Source organism: Cheilinus undulatus, linkage group 2 (assembly GCF_018320785.1).
Source record: "Cheilinus undulatus linkage group 2, ASM1832078v1, whole genome shotgun sequence".
Classification (NCBI taxonomy): Eukaryota; Metazoa; Chordata; class Actinopteri; order Labriformes; family Labridae; genus Cheilinus; species Cheilinus undulatus.
Genome location: NC_054866.1, coordinates 10,457,923 through 10,480,804, shown reverse-complemented (window position 1 = coordinate 10,480,804; position 22,882 = coordinate 10,457,923). Strand labels below are relative to the sequence as shown.

General features: G+C 37.3%; 1 protein-coding gene across 1 annotated transcript; it reads right to left on the bottom strand.

Annotated features, from left to right (window-relative positions):
• Positions 1-989: 989 nt before the first annotated feature.
• Positions 990-22,179, bottom strand: si:ch211-11n16.2 (zinc finger FYVE domain-containing protein 1). Its single transcript, XM_041808165.1, has 12 exons — positions 21,970-22,179; positions 18,850-19,131; positions 14,717-14,939; positions 14,359-14,576; positions 14,130-14,236; positions 12,574-12,682; positions 9,129-9,226; positions 8,931-9,048; positions 6,507-6,677; positions 6,184-6,376; positions 5,252-5,350; positions 990-3,115 (listed from the first exon to the last, which is right to left on the bottom strand). The coding sequence occupies exons 1-12, from the start codon at positions 22,084-22,086 to the stop codon at positions 2,883-2,885; spliced, it is 1,968 nt and encodes a 655-aa protein (XP_041664099.1). The 5' UTR covers positions 22,087-22,179; the 3' UTR covers positions 990-2,882.
• Between the last annotated feature and the right edge of the window lie 703 nt (positions 22,180-22,882).

Genomic DNA, 22,882 nt, shown 5'->3' with positions numbered 1-22,882 from the left:
TTCCTTCTCTATTTGTCACCATTTGTTCACATCTCTCCCTTCTTCCTGCTCTGGTGATCAACTGATTATGAGCATTCACTCTCTTAAGTGCTGAGTTAATCAGATTCTACCACCTGGTTTGTCCAATCATCATGCACCAGTCATATTTTGATATGCCATCCTCTCTTTCACAGTCAGTTTGTTGTTTCAGTGCAGATGCTGCAACCCTCCTCCACCCCAGCCACCTCCATCATCAGCATCAAGTCCAGGTCCTTACAGGTCTTCTGCTCATCTCATCTTGCTCGGTCTCCTCCTCCTAGCCACCTAATTGGTTTCCCGGCCCAGCTTTTCAGGAGTCTGTTCCTGCATCCCTCATCTACACCACCACCAGTGTTTAGACTCCATAGGGGGGTATCCTATTCCTGCTACCTGCCTCATTTTCCCTTCAAGATCATACAGTCATCACAACTGAGTATAACTGACAGACACTTTCCACATTCATATTTTGTAAAATAAAGGATTTTTTTAACCCGTCTGAAGTCTCTTCTGCTTGAGATCAATATGCAAGAGAAAAGACAGATGTGTTCAAAAACGATACAGACAAAATTTGTTTTAATATGTTCAAAGATAAAGAGATTTCTTGTTCTGAATCTAAGACATGTTGAAAAAAAAGATATGTCTAAAATAATAATGCAGAAAAAAGGGCAAAATCTTTTAAAGTTTGAAGAAATTAGAAGTAGGTTTGATGTGCTGTTTTAAGATATCTGTGTATACAGAAACTCAAATTTTAACAGTGGTAAGTCTTCTGTAAATTTCTAATTCTTAACAAAATTAACAGATTATTCCCAGCTATTGAAAACACAAAAGAAAGCTGCTATTAACATATTCATTATAAATCTCTTGCATAAAAGTGTGATACTTTTGCACATAACATCGTCCCCATGTACAGCCAGAACTCATAAGAATGGGACACTGATGGTAATAAAAGCTTTTATAGTTAAAAGTTGGAGCAGTGTGAAACACAACAATTTATTACAAAACATTAATGCCAAATTCTGAACAGATTTATCTCTTTTACTCTGACATCCAACAGTTTAGATGAAGCAAGACATGTACTATTGATTAGGACAAATAAAAGATAAGCACACTGACTGCTACTTCGATCCAAACATACCCATTCAACATTTGCTGTCAGGGAAGTCTCATCATAAAAATCTCAGGGAAGTACAAGTCTCCACAATGAAAGAATTTAAATAAGATTACTTAAGATGCATGGATCAGTATCAGCTGATTACAGCCTCACAATCTGAGAACTGTCAGGATATGATTTCTATCATCACATTTATTTTGGCTGATTTCTCTCTGTTTCCATCTGTTCACTTTTACTTTAACATTCAATGCTTTCTTCTGCAAATGAAGCACTTGTGATCCTAAGTAGGTGGATTTAGCCTGATTTATGCAAGAAACAAAAACAGATTGTCATTTGCTAGATTTTAATGAAAAAACATCACTAAGATAAAATTGATTATTCCTAGACAGCAGAAAAACAGCATAAATGCATCCAGTTTGCTTTGCATAAAGTCTGTTTTCATTGATATACCGTGCACTTTACTGGGGGGTCGATTTCAGCATCTTTTAAATACTGAAACATCTTTAAAGTCGAGTCTAGTGCAGGTGCATTTTCATATGTATGAAGACGTCTGAAGCATTAGCTTAAGAAATAACCCACTTTCTGTTATAACGGCAGCAGGTGTTTCTACTTTATTACACGCGTACTGTATGTTCATACACTGGAATGTCTATATTCTGTTGTGCTACACAATTTCTTACACTATCCATTTCTCCACATTGTAAATAAAACTGTTGAAGCTATTTTAGAGGCTGTAAGATACCCTGCTCTGTAATTAGGCACAAATAATTGTCTTTCTCCTAGTACAGATGGAGGAATCCCCAAAAGCGAATCGTAGCAGCTACAATAATAGGAGTCAAGATTTCATAAAGGCACACTGAAGCTTGTGTTTGTTCATCTTTCTGCCAAGAGTAATACAGGCACAGGCTAAAGTAAATTTCTGTCTGAACTGATTTATGTTCTCCCATCTGTCAATAATTTTTTACATCCCAGAGGAGGAGACTGACAAGAACAAAGAAACCTCAAACATTATCTGTTTTTCTGAGGGCTGTTCTGACACAGTACAGTGTAGGGTGTTTAGTATTTTTGGGCTTACACCCACTACACTGCCCTTTTATCCTTTTATTGTTGTACCTGTAAGTTATTTATGATCTGAAAGGCTTGCTCCATACATCCGCAGCACACGCAACAGCTGAGTCACAGCAAAGACAAGCAGGAATCAGACGTCACTTATTAATGGTGAAGGATTTAATGATTAAGATTAAAGCGATTTAAAAGTCCTCTAAATGTTATAATCTCCTGCTTTTCACTGTGCATCTGTGTACTTATTAGCCTCTTATTTTGTAGTGACAAACTGTTCAAACTGAGAAATGGCAGCGTAATGCAGGGCAGCGAAAGGAAGACTTCACTTGGGTGCACTTCAGATTAAAAGCTGTTATGACAAGAGTTGAGAGGAGTCCTATGTCTGCACTTTTATAATGTTTAAAAAATGTCTTCATGTCAGCTGAAATCAAACCTCCAGCTTTCCTGTTGTTAGTCAAAGAAGGCAGATGACAGGGACTGCACTGATAAAGCAGCAGGTGGTGACCATCTTAATCTTCAAAACCTTCAAAACCTCACAGTGGATCCAGCTCTGCAGTTCAGATCTGAATAATTAATCCTCTTTGTTCCACTGTCTCAGTATGGCCAGGATTCACAGTGTTTTTCTCAATTATCTGAGGAAGACTGAGTGCACTTGGAGAGTTTTTTTCTTGTTTAAATCAGGGAGAACTTCTCACAGATTGTCCGTGCGGGCATGGCAGCCATCACACACTCTCACAGGGTGGTCCCAGCCTCGGGAGGGGACAGGTCTGATATGCGTGGAGCAGGGGCCACACACCCCCTGTCCACAGGCCCTGCAGTGGTGTTTGGACATGGCTGCAGTGAAGGTTTTAGAGCACTGGTGGCACTGTGTGATGTCCTGGTCTGGTACCCAGTAGTCGGGCCTTGCCACATCTTTCACAAAACCTGCAGAGGGAAGAAACAGTTGATGATCACAGATGAATGGAAACAGAGTAAAAAGTCACTACTATCACAAACAGTGACTGAGGGAAGGGGAGAGAGAGGTAAAGAGGTGGGGGTTTATTATTACCCAATCTTGATTTTTGGGAACAGTGTTTAAAACAGGGCTGCCCCTAGCCAAAGTAAAGCCCTAAGCAAATTCTGATATGAGGCCTGCAACACTGCCCTATTAATAAGAAGGGTGGAAAAATGAGACAATATGTTTTTAACTGAACTCATGCTTTGTATCTATTCAATATCACTTTCTCCTTTAAAGGACCACATTTATTCAGATTTCTCACCAAAAACTAAAACTCAGTTTTCTCTGTGTGACTTTGAAAACATCATAATAAGATTTTAACTTTATTCTCCTTGAATTGTCAGAAGTCTAACCATCTTTAAACACATCATAATGCAGTGTATGTTGCCTCCTGTGGCTTGCTAATTTGCATTTGCCTCGCCAATTTTGACATGGATTTCAACTTTGGATTAATATTTTTAACTAGCGCGACCTAGAACAAGGTTTTGGAGTTTTTTTTATCACTACTACTCAGCACATGAATGAGGAGGATTACTGCGCAGCAGCAACAGAAGCTAATATTTGGTGTCTATGCTACTAAACAGCTGATGGAGTTTTTCAATGATTCAAAGGTAGGCTGACTGCATTTTAGTTGAATTTCTTGTAAAGAATGCCACTAGAATACAGAGAAGACCAAAGGGTTTAATCAACCTATCTGTTCCTCTCCCTGTCACGCTGTTTCATACATCCAGGCATCCTCCTGCTCTCTCTCTCTTCTGGTTGATATGACAGACAGCAGGTTAGACTCACAGAGGAGAAATATCACACAATCTGGATTTCCATCAGTCTGGCATGTACATTTTAGTCTCGTCTATGTAACAAAAGTAATTTACTTTTACGTTTTATCATCAGTAATCTATTTTCAGCCCGTACTTGTCCCATCTTCCTTGTTGAAAAAAGGTTGTTAATGAAAATTTCCTGTCCTAGTTTTTTTTTTTTTTTTATGAAATTAACACTGAAGGGGACCCACTGAAATAACCACCTGTAGGCCCAAGGATCTGCTACACTAAAAAAAATATCAACTTCACTGACAGCTTCATTAATGGGTCATTTTCCAAACAGCCATGAAATACCTCTGATGAATTTAAAGGTCCTGGACCAGCTGATACTTATTGATTTTGAAGTTTTCTTGCAGGAGAACTAATACATCAGTGTGGGGATAAATAATGTTGGATTTTTGAAGGTGCACAATGTGCCAGTATTAAAAAAAATCATTTTAGCTTGTGTTAGGAATGATAAGCATATTAGAAAAAGTTCCTCCTCTTTTCCTTTCTTTTTCTTTGTACATTTTTTGGGACTGGTTTTCATGTGGGAAATTAACATTGAGTGAAGCTATGTGGGAATGTCAGACAGTCTTGAATGCACCATGACAGCAGTCCACGCGAAGCAGCAACTGTGTCACCTTTAAATGACGTCACAAGGCTCAGGTAGTGGGGAACGCTGCCACTGAGAGAATTAGAAGACCCCAACTCGGACCCTATAGCAAACCAAATCCCACGGACCTGAATGAACCTAGGGATTGTTTTTGAGTTATATCTCAACCAAACTAAAACTGAACTGAATCTTGGGCTTCCTGATAATGCAACACTTCAAGAGTGAACTAGGCCGGAGGCCCGGACGACCATGGAGCTCACCCAGCCTGAATTTCCAACACTGAAAACCAGTCCTGTTTTCTTTCCATCCCTTTTCTTTAACACACTGGATGTTAGGGCTTTGGCTTCTGGCTAGATTTAGCCCGTAACACTAGATACAGATAAATTAAAGTTGTAGTCCTTAAACTTAAGTCCTAAAAACACACTTAAAAATTTTTTTAGTTTATTTTTCATGGACAAGTTCAGCTGTAGTTGATGACACAGCAGGTCAAATCATGTTTTCACATTATGAAACTGAAAACCTAGAATTCTGTTCTATGTTTAGAGATCAATAGATGAATCAACCAATCGCTCCATCAAAAACCTTTCAACCTGGGGACAAGCCACTTTGGACTTTCATGAAGTGTAGTGATAAGATGTCGCTTCACTCACAGAGTGGGTAGTCCACGGCTGTGCTGACCATGTCCACTGTGTACTGGGCCACCTCAGTCACCCTGCGGGCTATCAGACCTCGAGGCTCCACCTTACACACTAAACAGTAAGACATGGGTAAATGATGAGACAAAAAGAAACTGAACACAAAAGCACCATGGAAGACAAGTCAATTTTAAAACAAAAGACGTCAGTATCTTTGACCTCTTATTTTCTTTGAGTTAGCCTGCAATTGTTGTCAATATTAAAAAAAATTACCCACCACAGCGTGTCTATAATTTCTATGTTTTTGTTGCTGTGATATTTTTACAAATTTATTTCACAAAGATTCTTCAATACACCGAATCAATCAAATATATAAATTCATAGTTAGTGTTTCTTATTGTGAACAATCATTTTTATTGTGCACAACAGCTGTTTCTGGCTGGGTGCATGGCAGCTGCTTCGTCATGGCTTGATTTTCATTTTTATGCTCATGTTGACAAGTCAAGCCTTCTCCTACTGTCATTGTGCATGCCTCTGGGGCAGATATGCCTCAAGGGAGCCATATTTATCTTGTTTTGGCAGATATTCAAGTCCACATCAGTAAAATACCTTAAAGATAAACTAAGTATGGTTACACTTCTTGTTGCTTCTAATTAAAAACCCTGATGTGGTGTTTCTGTCGAAAAACTCACCTGGTTTGTATGACTGCAGCTATCATGCAGCAATCTCCCATGTAGGCCAAAACAGGCATATTGTCAGGTACACCCCCCCCCAGTTTCCACATAAACCATATTAGCATGAGCAATACTGTCTTACTTAAAAATAGGTAAATATTTCTTAAACCCTGACTTATTTGCTGGCCATAACTCATTCTGCCTTTTTAAGACAGATACCCTATTATGTTCTCTGTTGTGATCTGTAAGGCCTATACTTTACCAGTTTCTTACCCTGGCTGTTGGTGTCAGCTGGTCCTCCCTGTCTGTAGCAGGCCTTACAAACCCTAACAGGTCCACTACCCCACCCTCGTTCTGGTACGGGCATCCTGTGGCTGGAGCACGGATGGCAGAAACCCTCACCACATGATCGACAGTGGTGTTTCCTCTCTGCCTCCTCAAACATTTTCTGACAGCCATGGCAGGCCTGAGAGGAGGGAGGAGGGAAGGACTTGGGTCAGACCAGGCGAAATCATGAAGGGAAGATTTCTTCTGTGTATTTTTGCTGTAAAATGTTCTAATTTTTGGTGTTTTTTTTCTTTGGTCGTTTAACTCACAGCAATCTCTGTGTTGGGTCTCCAGTACGGTGGCGCCACCTGGTCAGTGAGCCAGGCAGTGACAGCTTTGGTGGGACCTGTGCTGTACTCAGACACCGACTGGATCACGTAGTTCATCCCATCCAGGACTCTCTGGGCAGCATTCTGATGGGTGGTCAAAAAGGTGTCCGACTGAGGGGAAAAAGCAGGAGAAAAAGTAAAAAAACAGAGAATCTGAGTAAGGTGAACTGGTTTTATAGTCAACAAATTTAATTCTTCTAATATAGACACACTGACAGACTAGTTTTTAAACAACATTGGCTGAAATTCAGTAATTGAATCTGTATGGTGTCAATGAAGTTGGGAAAAACTCAAAAGGAATCTGTATTTTAGCTTACTGTTAACCACACTGGATGATATGGATGTTTTACTTGTTGCATTTATCAAAATTGAAATTATATCTCATTTCATTTTATAAAAGCCACATTCACCTCTAGATCAGAGAAATAAGAGTTTGATTGCTTCCATTTAGTGAAAAATAGTTGCCATATTTCTCATAATAAAAATTACGGTCAGAATTCTTCAGATAAAGATCTCTTAGATAACATTAGCTTGCTGCATTGGCAGCGATTGTTACCTATTAAAAGAAAAGTCAGTTATTGCTTGAAATGTCTTTGAATAAGAAGTTTGCCTGGATTGTCAAAGGACTGTGGCTCGTTCAAAATTTAATGACATTTTTTTTGCCCAATTAACTCACCACAAAGAATGCTTGAAAGGTGATGAATTTAGCAGACATGCTTTTAATTTACATCAGCCATGTGCTCAATCAGCATGCAATGTGGGACCAACCAGTTAAAGCCTTAGATACAGGGGAAAATCAGACAAATCTCGAGCTATCAAACATGTTCCCACAAGTAACTGGCTACAACTTGACAGTGACTGACACTCACTGGCAGGATGAATGAAGCAGAAGAGATGAGCCAGGAAATGTGGCATACAAAGATTGTGTGGTGTGCGACAACAGCAACTCTGACATTGTGAATTCTTTTGGCTCAAGAGAGAGAGAACATAAAAGAGTAGGACTGTGGAAAAGTTATCAAGTGGTTGTTTTTACTTCCAGAGGAATTACGAGTAACCTCTATTACTATCTGCAACACAACCACAAAGAACCAATCTCAAAACTATTTTAACAAAAAGCAAAATAGTTTTATGAGTGTAATCCCCCTAAAAACATTCAAATGCTAAACCAATAGCTATAACTTTAACCTGAGCCTGGCTTTGCACATGAAGTCTAATTATTAGTCTCATTTTTTTTCATCTAAAGGTATTCTAATGTAGTGTCTTATGTAGCTATATTTTATTTTATAAAAGTTCTCTGCAAATCTGTGTGCAAGGTTTCCAACATCATTACCATCATTAACTGTGAGGATGATTTGCAAATGCAAAACCATGCACAAAGATTGAATATATGAAAAAAACACAACTGTCATACTGTATTCAATTATAAATGCCAAAAATACATATATTTATGCACATCCTTCAAAGTCCATTGCACCATTTCAGAAGTGACTGCAGTGCATGGTAAAAAATTTATCATACCCCTTGGTTTTGAGTATGATCTGACAAATTTTCAAGGGCTATGTATCCCTTGGCCCTTATCCCTAGCTGATAATTCAAAAGAAAGTTGGGATACCCTTTCACCTGACATGAATACGCAAAACCAAGGGGAACAGCTAAGATAAGAGCTTAGGGGAAGAAATTGGATTGGCCCCGAGTCTAATATTCCTCATGGACAAAAGGTAATTGACAAAAAACAAAAAGAAATCATAGATGTATTCTATAAAATGAACACTGTCACAAACCAATGTCAGTAGCAGATGTTTATCAATATTCATATAAACATATTTGAAAAACAACAATCAGATGGCCATTTAAGAACAGTTGACATGTGGCTGCCAGCCTTGAAAGGTGCAAACAAAATTGGTGCAAATCTCATGTCAAACTTGCTTGAATACCAGCTGTGCTTCTGAGAATTAAGGCTGTGGCAGCCTTTTAAATTTAGGCATACAGTAAAGCAGAAGCTTACATACATGCCCCACTTAGTTTTCATTATCAGGTTACTGTTAACTTGAGCTGAAGCTGTTTGGTTCTTACACAAAAGGTGCACATGTGATATAGGTGTGAAGAATAAGGGGATGATACTATGTCACTATTAAGACTCAAAACGTTTGCATACACACTGTGATGCAACTACAAAGACCTACAACTGAAACAGGAATGGAAGAACTCTTAAAAAAAACCCAACTCCATTATGGTGCTTGGAAACAGCATTAAATCATCTGGTTAACAAGGCTAATAAACAACTCATCAATTAGATGTCCGAGTGTTAATGTCATTTCTCTATTTTTTCAAAGGACTAAAAGAGTACAATGATGGAACACTCACCCCCTCCCAGACATGCTTGACCTCAGATCGGACCACGCTGCTCTCAGGGTCCTGGTTTCCCATCCAGTACTGTCTGCTGCGGTAGATTACACCACAGCTAGCACACTCCAACACATAGCTGAAAGAGAGATAGAAAGACAACATGAGAAGACAGAAAAAAGGGAGTGAAAGGATGGATCTGTGTTTGTGTCAACCTACCCTGACCAGGCGTACTTGGCCAATCCAAACCAGGGGTTGTCGGAGGAAGCTGAAGTCTTGGGCACAACAATCACCTCTCTGCCCCCTTCATAGCACCTCTGTAGACATTAAATAAAGAGCACAGGTATGGTCTGTTTGTTTGTCTTTATCCATCCTGTCTCTCTGTCTCTTTCTTTAACTCACTCTGTGAGTCAGTCCAGTTGCTGCAGACAGTTGACCCACAAAAAAGGCGTTTCAGTCACTTTAATATCTTTTTGTTGATTTCTTTTGTTGTTGAGTTACCATTGTGCACCATTTTAGCTACTTGATTTTTTCTTCATCATTTTCAAATGTAAGCTTGTACATCTGTGAATATAGATCTTTACACAAGATATATATTGTACACATGCAAGTCTTGAATATATGGACTACACTGAATGTAGCGCATAGAATGATGTATGTACTTGTGCTTTCTGTATGTTTTATATGATTCTCTCTCAGGGACAGGCATTGGAAATTAGCATTAGCTACAAATGCTGTGATGTAGTACATGGAAAACTGTTGTTCAGTTCTCTGTTTACTGCATCTGTGCCTGCCAAATAAACCAATAAAATAAAAAATAAAAAAATAAAATTCAAGATCAACTGCTTCAGAAGAGGCTTACTTTACAAAACAAGTGACAAAATGTACCTTTGATGTTCACCTTCAATTAATCAGAAAATCTTTATTTGATAACACCAATTCATGACAAGCTGAGGACACTCTGCCAACAGCAAGTCTAGACTGTACTGGTCATATTACCTGATTAACCATGCTCTAGAAAAAATCCTCAACTTGTTGATTTCTGGCTAATTTTAATGCCACTATTCATCACACTAAAATAGATTCAAAAATACCTACAAGGACATTAATAATATTACTATTATTAATAGTATTTTGGCAGAAGAGCTCCACACTCCTCTTACCTGATGATGCCAGCTATGAAATGCTAACATTGAATCATTTAATGCACTGACCAACAGGTTGTTGCTGAAGACAAAGTATAAAAATTAGATAGACTTGACTTGTAAATTCAGGATTTGCACATCTGCAGGCTTTGTCAGTGGAAACAAGTTTGGTTGTTCTGGTCAGTAACTTACAAATAAGTCTAAAAAAAGGAAATTTTTATGTTTGTAATTTCAGACATGTTACAAGGAAAGGATTCTGCGACCTGTGGTTCTGTGCAATTATACCTTTCCAGTTTACACACATCTATTAGGGGATAGTGGAAATTCAATGTATCTTTTTTCTTAACACAAATGTAATGTTTTTATTATGTGTGACACAGTGAGAACAACAGAAATGTTTAAAAAACAAGTGCATCAAAATGCATCAATAATCGTTGCCCTATGAATCGTAATTGAATTGAATCGTGAGGTGCCTAAAGTTTCCCACCTCTATACCTGACTATTAGACTCAAGTAAAAGTAAAGTTACTTTTGTCAACATGTACTTAAGTAGAAGTAAAAGTACTGCTTTACAGATCTACTCAACTCAAAGCAAAAAGTAAGTCATAAAAATTACTCAAGAGTATTGAGTACTAAGTAGCCACATGATCTTTTTTTTACATGCAATATTAAGAAAATACAGGTCTCCAACAAGTTTGCTGATCATAAGGCATGACTTGAGCTAAAGTGAGAGACAACAGGATGAAATGTGGGATCATCTCTCGCTTTTTGAAATTGACTGTCATGTGTAGTGGAAGTCAAACTTGCAGCCATTCTTGTGCTGTTGGCAGAAAGCTTAGTCTGCCTCATTTTGGCTTTTAGTGTTTATTTTGTACTCAGTACTTCAAGCTTTTTGAAATGTAATCAAGTACGATACTACCCCAAAAACATTCAGTAAAAGTAGTGATTTTAAAAACTACTCAAAAAAGTAAAAGTACACAAAAAGCTACTCAATTACAGTAACTTGAGTAAATGTAATTATTAGTTACATCCAGTCCTGGTTATGCCTATCATCCTATGGTGCATTTCCCTACGAAAACAAAATGAATGATAACTGTGATAAAACCAAGATCATGATTTAGCCATAACAAAGTCTTGGTATGATTTTTTTCCATATTGTTTATCTGCAGCTGTAGGTATCCCAGAGGTTACAGAAATTGCATGGTCCATTTAACAAAGCAAGGTACAAAAGATTGTGGTGGGAATTCAATTATGTAAAAGGTAAACAAAGTAATTAAATCATAATTTAAAAAAATCATCTTCCTTATCCATAAAGCTCAAAGTTTAAGATATGATCTATTTTTCACAAAGTTATTTTAAAACTAAGAGCTTTAATGTTGAAGAAAAATTTCATGGGAGATTTCTGTTTATTTCTTTAAACAATTAAAGACTTTTAAAGTTTCATAAACCTTGCCTTACAGCCAAACATAAAATATACAATTACAAATTCTTATGAGACGGGTTTTACAATAATGTTGCAAAAAAAAACCCTTACATTTCTTTAATGACCATGGTACTTTATTAAGTTGATACACTGTAATAATAACAAGACAGCGTAAATGACCTTGAATAATTTGACTGCAAAATATTTGTGCCTTATTCTCTTTCAGCCTCAGACACAGGTTTAGCTTCCTTGTCTTAAATCTTTAATTATCAATAGACATTTAGTCAGTAATGGGCCCTGAGATGTGTCTTGCTGTATGTCAGAGCTTTTACATTTTGCTGAGGAACACTCACAAAATTAAGGTGTTACTTTGCTGTCAACATGTTTACCAGTATTTCAAAGGTAGCCCATAAAATGGTTATGACAATGACCATATCTGTTCAGTAAGATGTACAGTGTTTGTACTTTTCTAGCTATTGTTAGCTGTTAGCTTGTTTGTTAGCTATTTTTATTTTATTGGCCCAAAAAGGTTACACACTGTCCTTGTACATATGCATATATCTTTTTCTTTTATACTTTTCTGCCTACTTTCTGCACAACTGAACCACAGAGCTGTTTTCTCTGGTTTAAGATCTTATTGTTTTTTTACTGTCCTTGTTACGTGTATAATGGAACAGCTGAAACTTGAATTTCCTTCAGGATAAATAAAGTATCTATCGATCAACTGATTGATCCATTAATCTATCTTTATCTATCTATTGATCTATCCATCTATCAATCTATCTATCTATCTATCTATCTTGACCACTAAAGTCTCCTCTCCACTGAGTGCTCCTGCATACCCACACTTGCATGAAAGGTGGGGTAGAGAGAAGCAGATGGACATCTTTCTCATGGCTATAAAATATTCAGTTCAGGCTATGCCTCTGAATGTACATGCAAACTCAGTCACATGTTTGTGTGGTCAAATTCCCTTTTTACAAGTCAACAAAGGAAAAACAGCCAGCTGCAATACAGTGACTAGTAGCTGGTGCTTTAGCAAAGTCCCAGGACAGTTTACCTGTACAAGTAGAAACAGCTGATGTGAAGAGTCTTACCTTACAGATCAGGACTTTGTTGTTGTACTGGTGAGCATACTGGCAGAGTCCATCTGCCATGTGGGGGACTCTGTCTCTCAGATGGTTCATTCCATTTTTACAGCGAATGCTGGAGGCAAACAGACGACCAAACTTTCAAACCAATATAACAGACTGTCTGAGACAAGTGGTTAGGTTTCCTAAAGTCTGAACCATGTCTACAGTGTATGGATTAGGGACAGAATCTTTCTTTTTTGACAATTCCATCAGGTAATAAGAGCTTTTAAAGACACTTAGCCTTGCTACGCTCACCTCAGTAGAAGTCTCCTTATAATATTAATACATGGTGAGCGCAAGTAAGAGATTAACTGATTGCTTCCAAAGTCATGCCTATCAGCTTATGGTGCATTTCCCTAAGAGGTAGCAGCTTGACTCCACCATGTTTTGGTACCAAGCACTGACATTTCAATAACAGTATAAACATTTACCGACCTCTTCGATGTAGGTGGAATCAGCATGGAGCAGCAGTCTGCAACTGTCATGACTTTTAACCCAACAACCACAGAAAACAGAGAGATAATAATGTACCTGGTTCTTGGTCTGGGGCTTTTTGGCGTACATGGGGTGCGCCTTAAAACACTCGACCATCGACACAGCCCGTGAACAATTTAATCTGATGATAAATAGACAATACTTTGTATTAACTGACCGGTGTATTAAACAAACCATGAGAATTGGGGCTCTGATGGAGGATAGTTTAGAGACACTCAGCCGTGCTACTTCAATACAAACATTCTACGTCTTTATGTTGAGTTTAAGATATGTTGTTTCTCAAGTTATTTACAGCGTAACCGCTGTGAAACACCCAGAACATGATATGTTTTTGCATCACTTTGTGTGCCTCCTGCATGCGCGAGCAACCGACGAACGAGAATCTTGGTTGGATGAGAGCATATGAACTATCTGACCACTTGAATGAAGGGAGTCAGCCCTAAAAAACGAGTTGGGTTGAGACAAGTTAAGCTGGTACCACAGAGTGGAAATGCACCAATTGTTTTTGGAGTTTGGAGCTCAGAAAGCTGACAAGAGATGGTGTCCATCTGTTTTAGAAAAGAGGGGCTGGTGGAAAACTGGAACAACAATGATGCTACATCATACACTAAGTTTGTGAGACTTTTGCCTTTAAAGGCCAAGTCCCTGGCTTTGCTGCAGTCCATCAAAATGTAACATACAGATAAAGTTTAAGAAATTAAAGATTCAAAAGAAAGAGGACATTATTTTAAGAGGCTTTCTTGTCAAATAAGGCTTAATACAAATAGCATTGGTTATGAGATTATACCATTTAATTTTGTGAACTATATGTGAAATTTGCTAAAGGAAAGGTTTTCTTGTGCAGATCCCTGAACCTGCTGATGCAGAGGTTTGACGCATAGAGGCAGATTTCACATTGAACAGACGTCTCAGTAATTAACTTATAGATTTTGCCTTGAATTTCGGACCAAATTGAATACTACAGGAGGGAACACTGGAGAAAAAAAAGATTGAGTACCTATTCAGAAATGTCTGTATGGACTTACTTGCAGCTGAGGCAGACAGCAGAGCAGGTGAAGTACTCATCTGGGAAGAAAGAATACAGGGTCATCTTGTCGTCTGACAGTTCCCCACAGAAACGATCACTTAGGGCCTAAGCAAAAAACATAAAAGAGAGATGATGGGATCAAGGAAAATATGAGATCAGACTGATGAGTAGGTTCAAACAAAGCTTTCTTTAGTGTCTATCAGAGATGGTATTGGTTCAACACTTACTTCCAAAGCGTGAAACACTATCCCAGGCTGCCTTGGGGAGCGGGTGTGAGTGTTCTTTACTTGCTGCCTTACGGCCTCCAGCAGCCTGCTGTAATCAGTGGGAGGTGTAATTGTCTGCGTGCCCACATACTGTACAGAACTGAATGCCTCTGTCCCCAAGCCCAGGTCATGAAAACGCTTCTGGAGCAGCGTGTCGGCATGGCCAGGCCCCTTTGAGTCTACAGAGGAAAGATAACCAAAACAATTTTAGTCGGACAGCTGATGAATCCAAATGCACCTTGATAAAAAAAAAACACCTGAGTGTTCATATTGTTTATTTACACTAAATGCATGCCAGTAAGAACACTTTCTCCCCTACCATGACCGAGTAACTGGGTGTGTGTTGTCTCCTGAAAGATGATAACTGCTGGCCCAAGAGAAGACAGCGGTACATCCAGTCCACAGCGGCTGGAGAGAGCCCTGAGCTCAGGGGTGAAGTGCTTCAGGTAGGCTCCTGACGCACTGCTCAGGAACAGGAACATGTCATTGTGGAGGCGTTCTGCCCGTGTGCGATAGACAACTACATCTGACACCGCCAACACCTGGAAAAGACAGGGATGGACATGTTCAGAGTTTAGTCAAAGGAAGCAACTGAGCTTTTGTGTAGATGTAATGATAGGGAAACAATTAACACTGCAATGACATTAATGTGGTATCGACAGCTTTATCATGAGAACTCTACATTCAGACAGTTTTACATGAATCAAAGCACATCTTGAACGCACCTTGTACTCTAAGAGTTATTGACATGCTGTTTAAATGTTTCCTTTTTCAAAAGCTGTAAAATCTTTCAGAAAAAGCTTTAAAAGCAGGAAGTGAGACGTTTTCTATGTACACTATTTACAGCACTTCCTTAAGAATTACTTCTCTCAGAGAGTTTTTATGTATGTATGAGGAATCCTGCAAACTGTATTCTTGAGGTGAATAAATAGCTAAAAAACAATCTGGAAAGTGTGTCTTTAAAAGCATGTGTAGCTCAGTTTTTGGGGATTTATTACAGATTTTTAGGCCCAGATAAAAAAATTTAAAAAACGCCAACAATAACAAAGCAAAAAAAGGACACCACAATACATAGGCTACAAGTTTTTATAAAGGCATAATAAAAGTAATTTTTACAATACAAATTTGATGTATGAAAAACTACAAAATCTAGTTCAGACTTAAAACCAGAATCTATATCAATGTCTTGATAACAGTGACATGTATCAGATAAATTTATATATAAGATTTCTTAACCCTTAGATGCATGACCTACCAATACCTACACTCTTTCATGAGTGGGGTCAAAAATAACCCCAATTAGAATGAATGAACGTTTTATGCTGTAAAATTCAGAAATTTCTTTCATTTTGGTTAAAGATGATTATTTTTATTATACATTTAGGTCAACAAAAGAATTATTTCATGTTTGACATGTTCAATTATCACTTTTATCAACATTTTATCACAAAACAGCTTTGAGAAAGGTAAAAAAAAGGTAAACATCCAAAAATGATCCCAACACGAGAATGACTAGTAATAAAAGTAAGTCTGCCTTTTACAAAGATTTGATTTTAATACTACATTATTCAATCATTTTCATAAACTACAGGAAATGATGAGATGTTAAGAGGTATTTCAAACTGTTTAACCACAAATGATGCATGTTATTGTTAACTAAATCTTTTTCACTGATCAGAACAAGGTCCATAAATGTCATTAACTCGAGGCTGACACTAGAACAGAGCTGTAAAATTCAAGGGCAGTTACAGTTATACAATACAATACAATACAATACAAGAACTTTATTTATCCCCGAAGGTAAATTCAATATAGTGATGTTATTGTACAATGTTATAGTAATATGTATAATGTTTATTGACCTTTAAATTTCACAACCGGTGTATTAAACAAACCACGAGAATTGTGGCCCTGAGGACCTTAAAATTTCTTTTAAATTTCTATTGACCTTTAAATTTCACAACTTTAAATATTAAGTCATATTTTGACCTTTTCAATTCATGATTTTGAATTTTATCTCAAATTTGGACTTTTTTAACTCATAATTTTAAGTTTTTATGTCATATTTTGAGCTTATAGAGTCTCAATTTTAAATATTAAGTCATATGTTGACCTTTAAAACCTTACTTTCACTTTTAATCCTATATTTTACCCATTAGACTCATGATTTAAAATTTTATCTTACATTTTTAAACTCATGATTTCAAATTTAATTTAACATTTTGACCACTATAAACCTTGATTTTAAATTTTATTTTTTTACCTTTGAAAATCATGGTTTTATGGAATTAGATGTGTGGATTGACAGTAAATGTATACCTGACAGTCACAGTTGATAAAAATCAAAGGTTACTAGGGTTAACCTTTGAAATTCCATAGAAAATGCTTGGGGTCATTTTTGACCCCATGTATGGAAAAGTGTGGTACTGACACAAAGAATGCAATTGCTTAAAAAATATAACAATTAGATACAAATCCAAATGGCCTCATGTCAAAGACAACCTATTTGAGGAATACATGGAAGATTAAATGATAAAAAAAATTTAAATTACAAAGATATTGCAAAAAACAACAGCTGGGGTCATTTTTGACCCCACCTATGCATGTAAGGGTTAACACAACTCCTGCAACACCATATATCTTATTTGTATAATTCATCATCATCTCAGGCTGCCTGAAGCCACTGTTCACTAGAGGACTATAAGAAATCAAGCTCTGAATCTGGGGGTTGCGAAACATGGGAAGGGGGTTACCAGATGCCTTCAAAAAAATAAAGAGTATTTCCAAATGATTTCAAATGGTATATTTCACCTACTTCTATAAAAATGTATGCATAAAATTAGGTAAATGTAAAATATTAACATGGTCATCTGGTGAGATTTACACTCTAATCAAAGTAATGTTTAGAAAATCCTTTAAATGAAAGTCTGCACATGACTATTCTTGAATGTGCATGACTTTTTTCAACTATGCTTCAACCTGGAGGTCCCTCGTCTCTGGCATCTTTACTTTGTGGGCCGCAGGCTGAAAAATTTGAGAACCCCTCTTTAATGTGCAGTATACAGAAGTTTACATAATGCTTTTTATTATGCTGGTATCTTAACACAAACTAAACCTACAAGCAAGTATATTTGCGCATCTGTGCATGAATCTTGCAGCACTGTCTGTAGATATCATCACTGTCTGTTATTTTTCTGTGATAAAATGACAGGGATAAAAATGTATGATTAAATCCAAAACCTGTCACAAATAACATACAAGTATTAAAGGGCTGGAATAATTAAGACCAATTTACATATTTCTGCTTTGGAGTAGTACATCTAGCAACATATGGGGACTATTTTTTGTTATTTTTCATACAGATGTATACGCTGACACATCAATCTGCTGAAACAGACTTTAACTTTTATAAAGTGACTGGATATTGTAAGGAAAGGGCAGGACCAGTTAAGTTTTCTTGGTCATCCTGCCCCTTTATGACCATCATGTATGTTTTCTTAATTATGAAGAGTCTTTTGCGCTTCTTGAGGAATTTATAAACTTTTCTTTTCTTTTTGGTTATGTCTGAGATAAGGAAAAAAGATCAAATCAAGTTAAATCAAATCGACTGAAAGCTTCCAATGGTCAATATCTATCTGCACACCAGTTCTTACAACAATCACATAACTGAAATTAAGATATTTTTTGCAACACATCCAGCTATCAGCATTGGGCCACAGCTGCTATGCTGTAAATAAAATTTCAATACTGTTTAAATTAAAGGTGTTGTACCAGCTAAAACAGTATTGACACATGTGTATCTTTCAATTTAATCTTACACCCATCTCCTAGTTGGTATGAAGTCTTTTATAAAACAAAATTATGGTGTATCATTTTGAAAGACAGGTTAACACTGAGGGATCCTGTGTTTTTTATGCTCTCATTTTCCAGGGATTATTCAATCTGTCCAAAAGTAGAGCACTGTTAAAATAACTAGTGTTTTTGATAGAGAATTTCACCTCTTATTTCACTGTTGTTTTTAACCAGCTCTAGATTAGGGGTAAACAATTTGATCATCACCTAACTATAACACTTATTATTAAATTTTACCTATATCTTATTTTCTAACTGCGGATTAATGTTGGTTAACAGAAGATATTTTCAGCTGGTAATCTGTTCAGAGACAATCAGCAAGGGAGGCAACAACGTACCTAATGCTATATTTACAGAATGACTGATACAGACTGGTCACATAAAGTTAACATAACTTCTGGAACAATACTGGGATTAGTTTGAACGTTACTCTACTATTTAAGATGAACTTTATGTCCCTAAAGTGCAACCAAACAATGACTCAACTTCAGTCACAAACTAATGAGTTTCAACAGAGGGTTACAAGGGGACTTTGCACCCAAACTTAAGACAGAACTTGGCAGATGCAACAGGCCACAAAAGTGACACACTATCACTTACCTTGAGCAGCAGCCTCATTCTCTGGTTCTGATTAGCCGCAGCTCCCAACAGCCCTTCAGTATCCAGTGCGACCAGACTGAGCGTAGCGTCATAGGCAGCCCATACTCCCACCGTACAGGAGCTGGGTGACTTGGAGGTGTAGAACACCCCCTCACCGTTAAACAGGATGTTGTTGAGAGTGTGGGACTTGCCATCACCCGTGTTGCCGAAGATGGAGAGGACCTTGACTCCTGCAACGTCTCCACAGCCAAGTTTCTCCACAAACTCAAACTCATCGCGCACCTGGAGGAAGACATTTTTTGAGCTGACTATAACAGAAACACAAAAATATAAACCAACAACATATAACCATCTCTGTGACTAAAAGGGGTCCAACAAGGTGGTATTTTGTCACCTGCCTCGTTTAATGTTTATGAATGATTTCTGAACAGCTAAAAGCTTGTAAAACTGAATGTATATTGGGTGATAGACTTGTTAATCATCTGATGTATTCTGATGACATGATCCCTCTGTCTCCTTACAGTGCTGGCTTACAGGCATTTTCTAAGAATACAGTTATGGCCAGCAGTATGACATTGAATCTGACAGTAAAAAGAGTGTCATAAGCCAAGGATGATCTAAAGCAGCAGTGTTTGTCTTTCTTTATCTCAAATCAGGCCTTTAGTGGTGGAAAAAGTCAAATATCTTGTGCATATTATTAGTTTGGATTATATTTTGGTCACTTTAAACATGCAAACTCATTTACACTGTTCAACTGAAAACAAATAAACAAACAAACATTTACTTAATGCTATTTCCACATTAACACAAAATGATCAACATAAATAAACAACAGAAGAGGACCAAAAAGGTGTAGGCTGAAGCTTTTGCTTATTTCACCTACCCTTTTCAAATTAATTTTATTTAGCTCCCTTTAGAGTCATATAAAACAATTAAATAAACATAACTAAATATATCAGCCTCATTTAAACACCCTTTGTCTATCAAAAGTCTCAGCCACATTATGTAATCATACTACAGCTCTATACTTAACAATAATCTTTTGATTACATATTTTTTAAAACCTACTGTGTGCTTGACATTCCTTCATTTCTGTTTCTAATCCATTCCACAGACAAGCTCTAAAACACATCTTGGTTTAACATTAGCTCTGCTCTTTTTTGTGAGCATTCAGCTCCCCCTCATACTGACATTCTCTGATCTGGGACAACCTTTGGCTACAGTCTGGTAACATCTTTTGTATGCTTTGTACATCAGTCAAATCTACAAGTTCACAAAATTTAAAAGCCTGTATATTTATAAATAATTTGTTTATTGGTTCTCAATAATCACCTTTATTCATGAACATGATCACCTGCTTTTTAAGCCCCCCCCCCAAAAAAAAAGTGATTTGTGATTGTTTTATGTGTTTCCCCAAACTTCTGCACAGTAAGTAATGTATGGAGAGAACAGGAATGACTGCCTGATGTTCAGCATCATAAAAATTGAATGCACAAGCTAATGTGCATGCGTGGACAATGTTAAAACAGAGCTTTTTAGCGCTTACTGTATTCTACTTTATACTGCTCCCTTGTGGTGCAACTATAGTTAAGTAGGGAGGCACATATTATTGGCATGATATCAATATCAGAAGATATTGGTTTAGAAAGTAAATTATTGATAACCTGACATGCCAGATGAATTTGCTTCACACTGAAACGGGCGTATCCATCTTTTTTGCAAGGTTAGATTATTGGTATAAGCTGATATAAAATCTCTCCCTACAATGACAACTGATATTTTAGCTATAAAAATCTGCCTGTATCAGCTGTAAACATTGGCTGTATGAATGAATGTTATTGGGGTTTAAGGCTGGATCAATGGACCTACGTCAGCTGATGGCATTTACCTTTATTCATCATCATTCCTTACACTTTAAAGTGTGTTTATGGACTGAAGTTTTAAGTGTGAACTGAATTTGAATGTTTGTATTGATATCCATGTGGGCTAAAATCAATTTGTAAATACTGGCATACCTGATGTCTGCAAAAAAAGATACCACATCAGTAAAGCAATAATGTAAAAAAAAACCTACAGGCTGCATTGAATGATGCATTTAGAAGTTCTTTTAAATCACCAATATGTACAAGTGCTAGTCCCATTTGTTACCAACGTCTCCACATTTCACAACATGCTGAGAACTTAAACGTGCAAATTGTATTGATTAGCTGATTCAGAAAATAAAATCATAATTTCCATTCCGCTATCAGTGACAGAAAGCCTTCATCTTGTTACTGAAAACAATGGTACAAATGTGTCTTTGTGTTTTAATTGCTGAAAATTATTAAACTTTGTATTATTTTTGAGTTTTTTATGTTTGTTTGCTGATTCAGCCATATGGGTCTGCAATAAAGTAAAAGTAAATTATATACCAGGCATCAATGAGTCAAATTAAGAGACTGACCCTAGAAAGAGTCTTAACACTTAGAAATAAGAAAGAAGTGGGTCATCAGTGCTGTACCATCTCTGAGACAATGTAAATTCAGCCTATACAAAAAAAAGAAAAGAAAAAATAATTAAATGAATACAAAATGGGCTTCCGAGCCAGTATCTCAGAGGAAAAATCACAGGAATAAAATTTACTGTAGATACATCGATCACTATTTGAATGAGTGCAAAACAACCACAATCACCCACACTTTGTTCTGTTCAACAACACAGTAAAGGTTGACTCCCTGTGGGTCAGCTGTGCTGGATGACTCATCAGGGACTTTCCCTGTGAGAAACCAGTTTGTTGCTCTCTTATGATCTTTAATGTGAGATTCTGTTAGATAGACATAACTCTAACATTAACATTAACGTAATAATCCCGGGCAGCAAATGTTTTAGATCTAACAGTTGAAATATCACATCTTAGCAGGAAGTGACGGAATAAATCTCTCACAAACTCACTTTGTACGATGTAATCTGACAATAACACGGGGTTTTGTCAGCTAATAATGCTCACGTAACGACTATTAGCATCAGTAACATTAGCTGCTTCCTAGCCTTTCACAGAAGTGTGTTTTTGTACTTCTCCTAGCCTAGCAGCTACATGTTAGCAGCCGCTAGGTTAGCTCAGTTAACGTTAGCTAACTTTACCTGCAGGTTTTCTTGTTCATCCACGAGCAGGAAGCTCCGGACTCCGCCTGAACGCTCCTCCGCCTCCATAGGACTCTTCGATATACTCTCACCTGATTTCAACATTATTTCCGACATGTTTGGTCATTTAATTGGCATTTTATCATGTTTGTGAGGGCGAAAACGAAAGTTCAACATGACTGCTGATTGACAGCCAGTGACAACAACAGCGCGTGGACTGCTAGCGCCGTAGGAGGAGCCGAGCAGCACGTATTAAATGACGTAAAGACGTATTGTATATATTTGGTCAAGGAGTTGCCTGGAACTTTAGCACCACCGTGTGGTCAAAATGTAGAATACAACACAAGCTGCTATTGAGCAACCTTATCAAAACCAGAAGATAATAAACTATAAAATAAGATATGATGATGCCTTTTTGACAACAATTAGGTATGTCTTTCCTGCATTTATTAAATTTATAATGAGAATGATTGCATTCTGATATCATGCATTATACATTAGTTCCAAGACTGAAAATGTGCATTTTTTATTCAACAGTAAGTTGTGCATAATCACAGCAATATGTACAGAATCAAAGTTTCCTTTTAGCTGGTGGAGCTCTAACATGGCAGTGCTGCCATGTTAGAGCTGCTTGCTAATGTTCATTAAATATTTGTTAGCACAGATCTATAAATATCACATGTCACTGAATGGCTTCAGAGCGGCGCCACTGCTGCTAACATGACAAAGAGAAAGAAATTCCAGTATTGCTGCTCTTACAGTCCTTGCTGAGCTCTATTTATCCTTCCTTCCCTTCTTCCCTACTTCCTTGCTTCCTTCCACAAAGTATCCAGGAATACCTTCATGTTGGGGACAGTTATGGTGGAAATCAGCCTTTGTCTAACACAATCTCATACAAGATAAAGCAACAAAA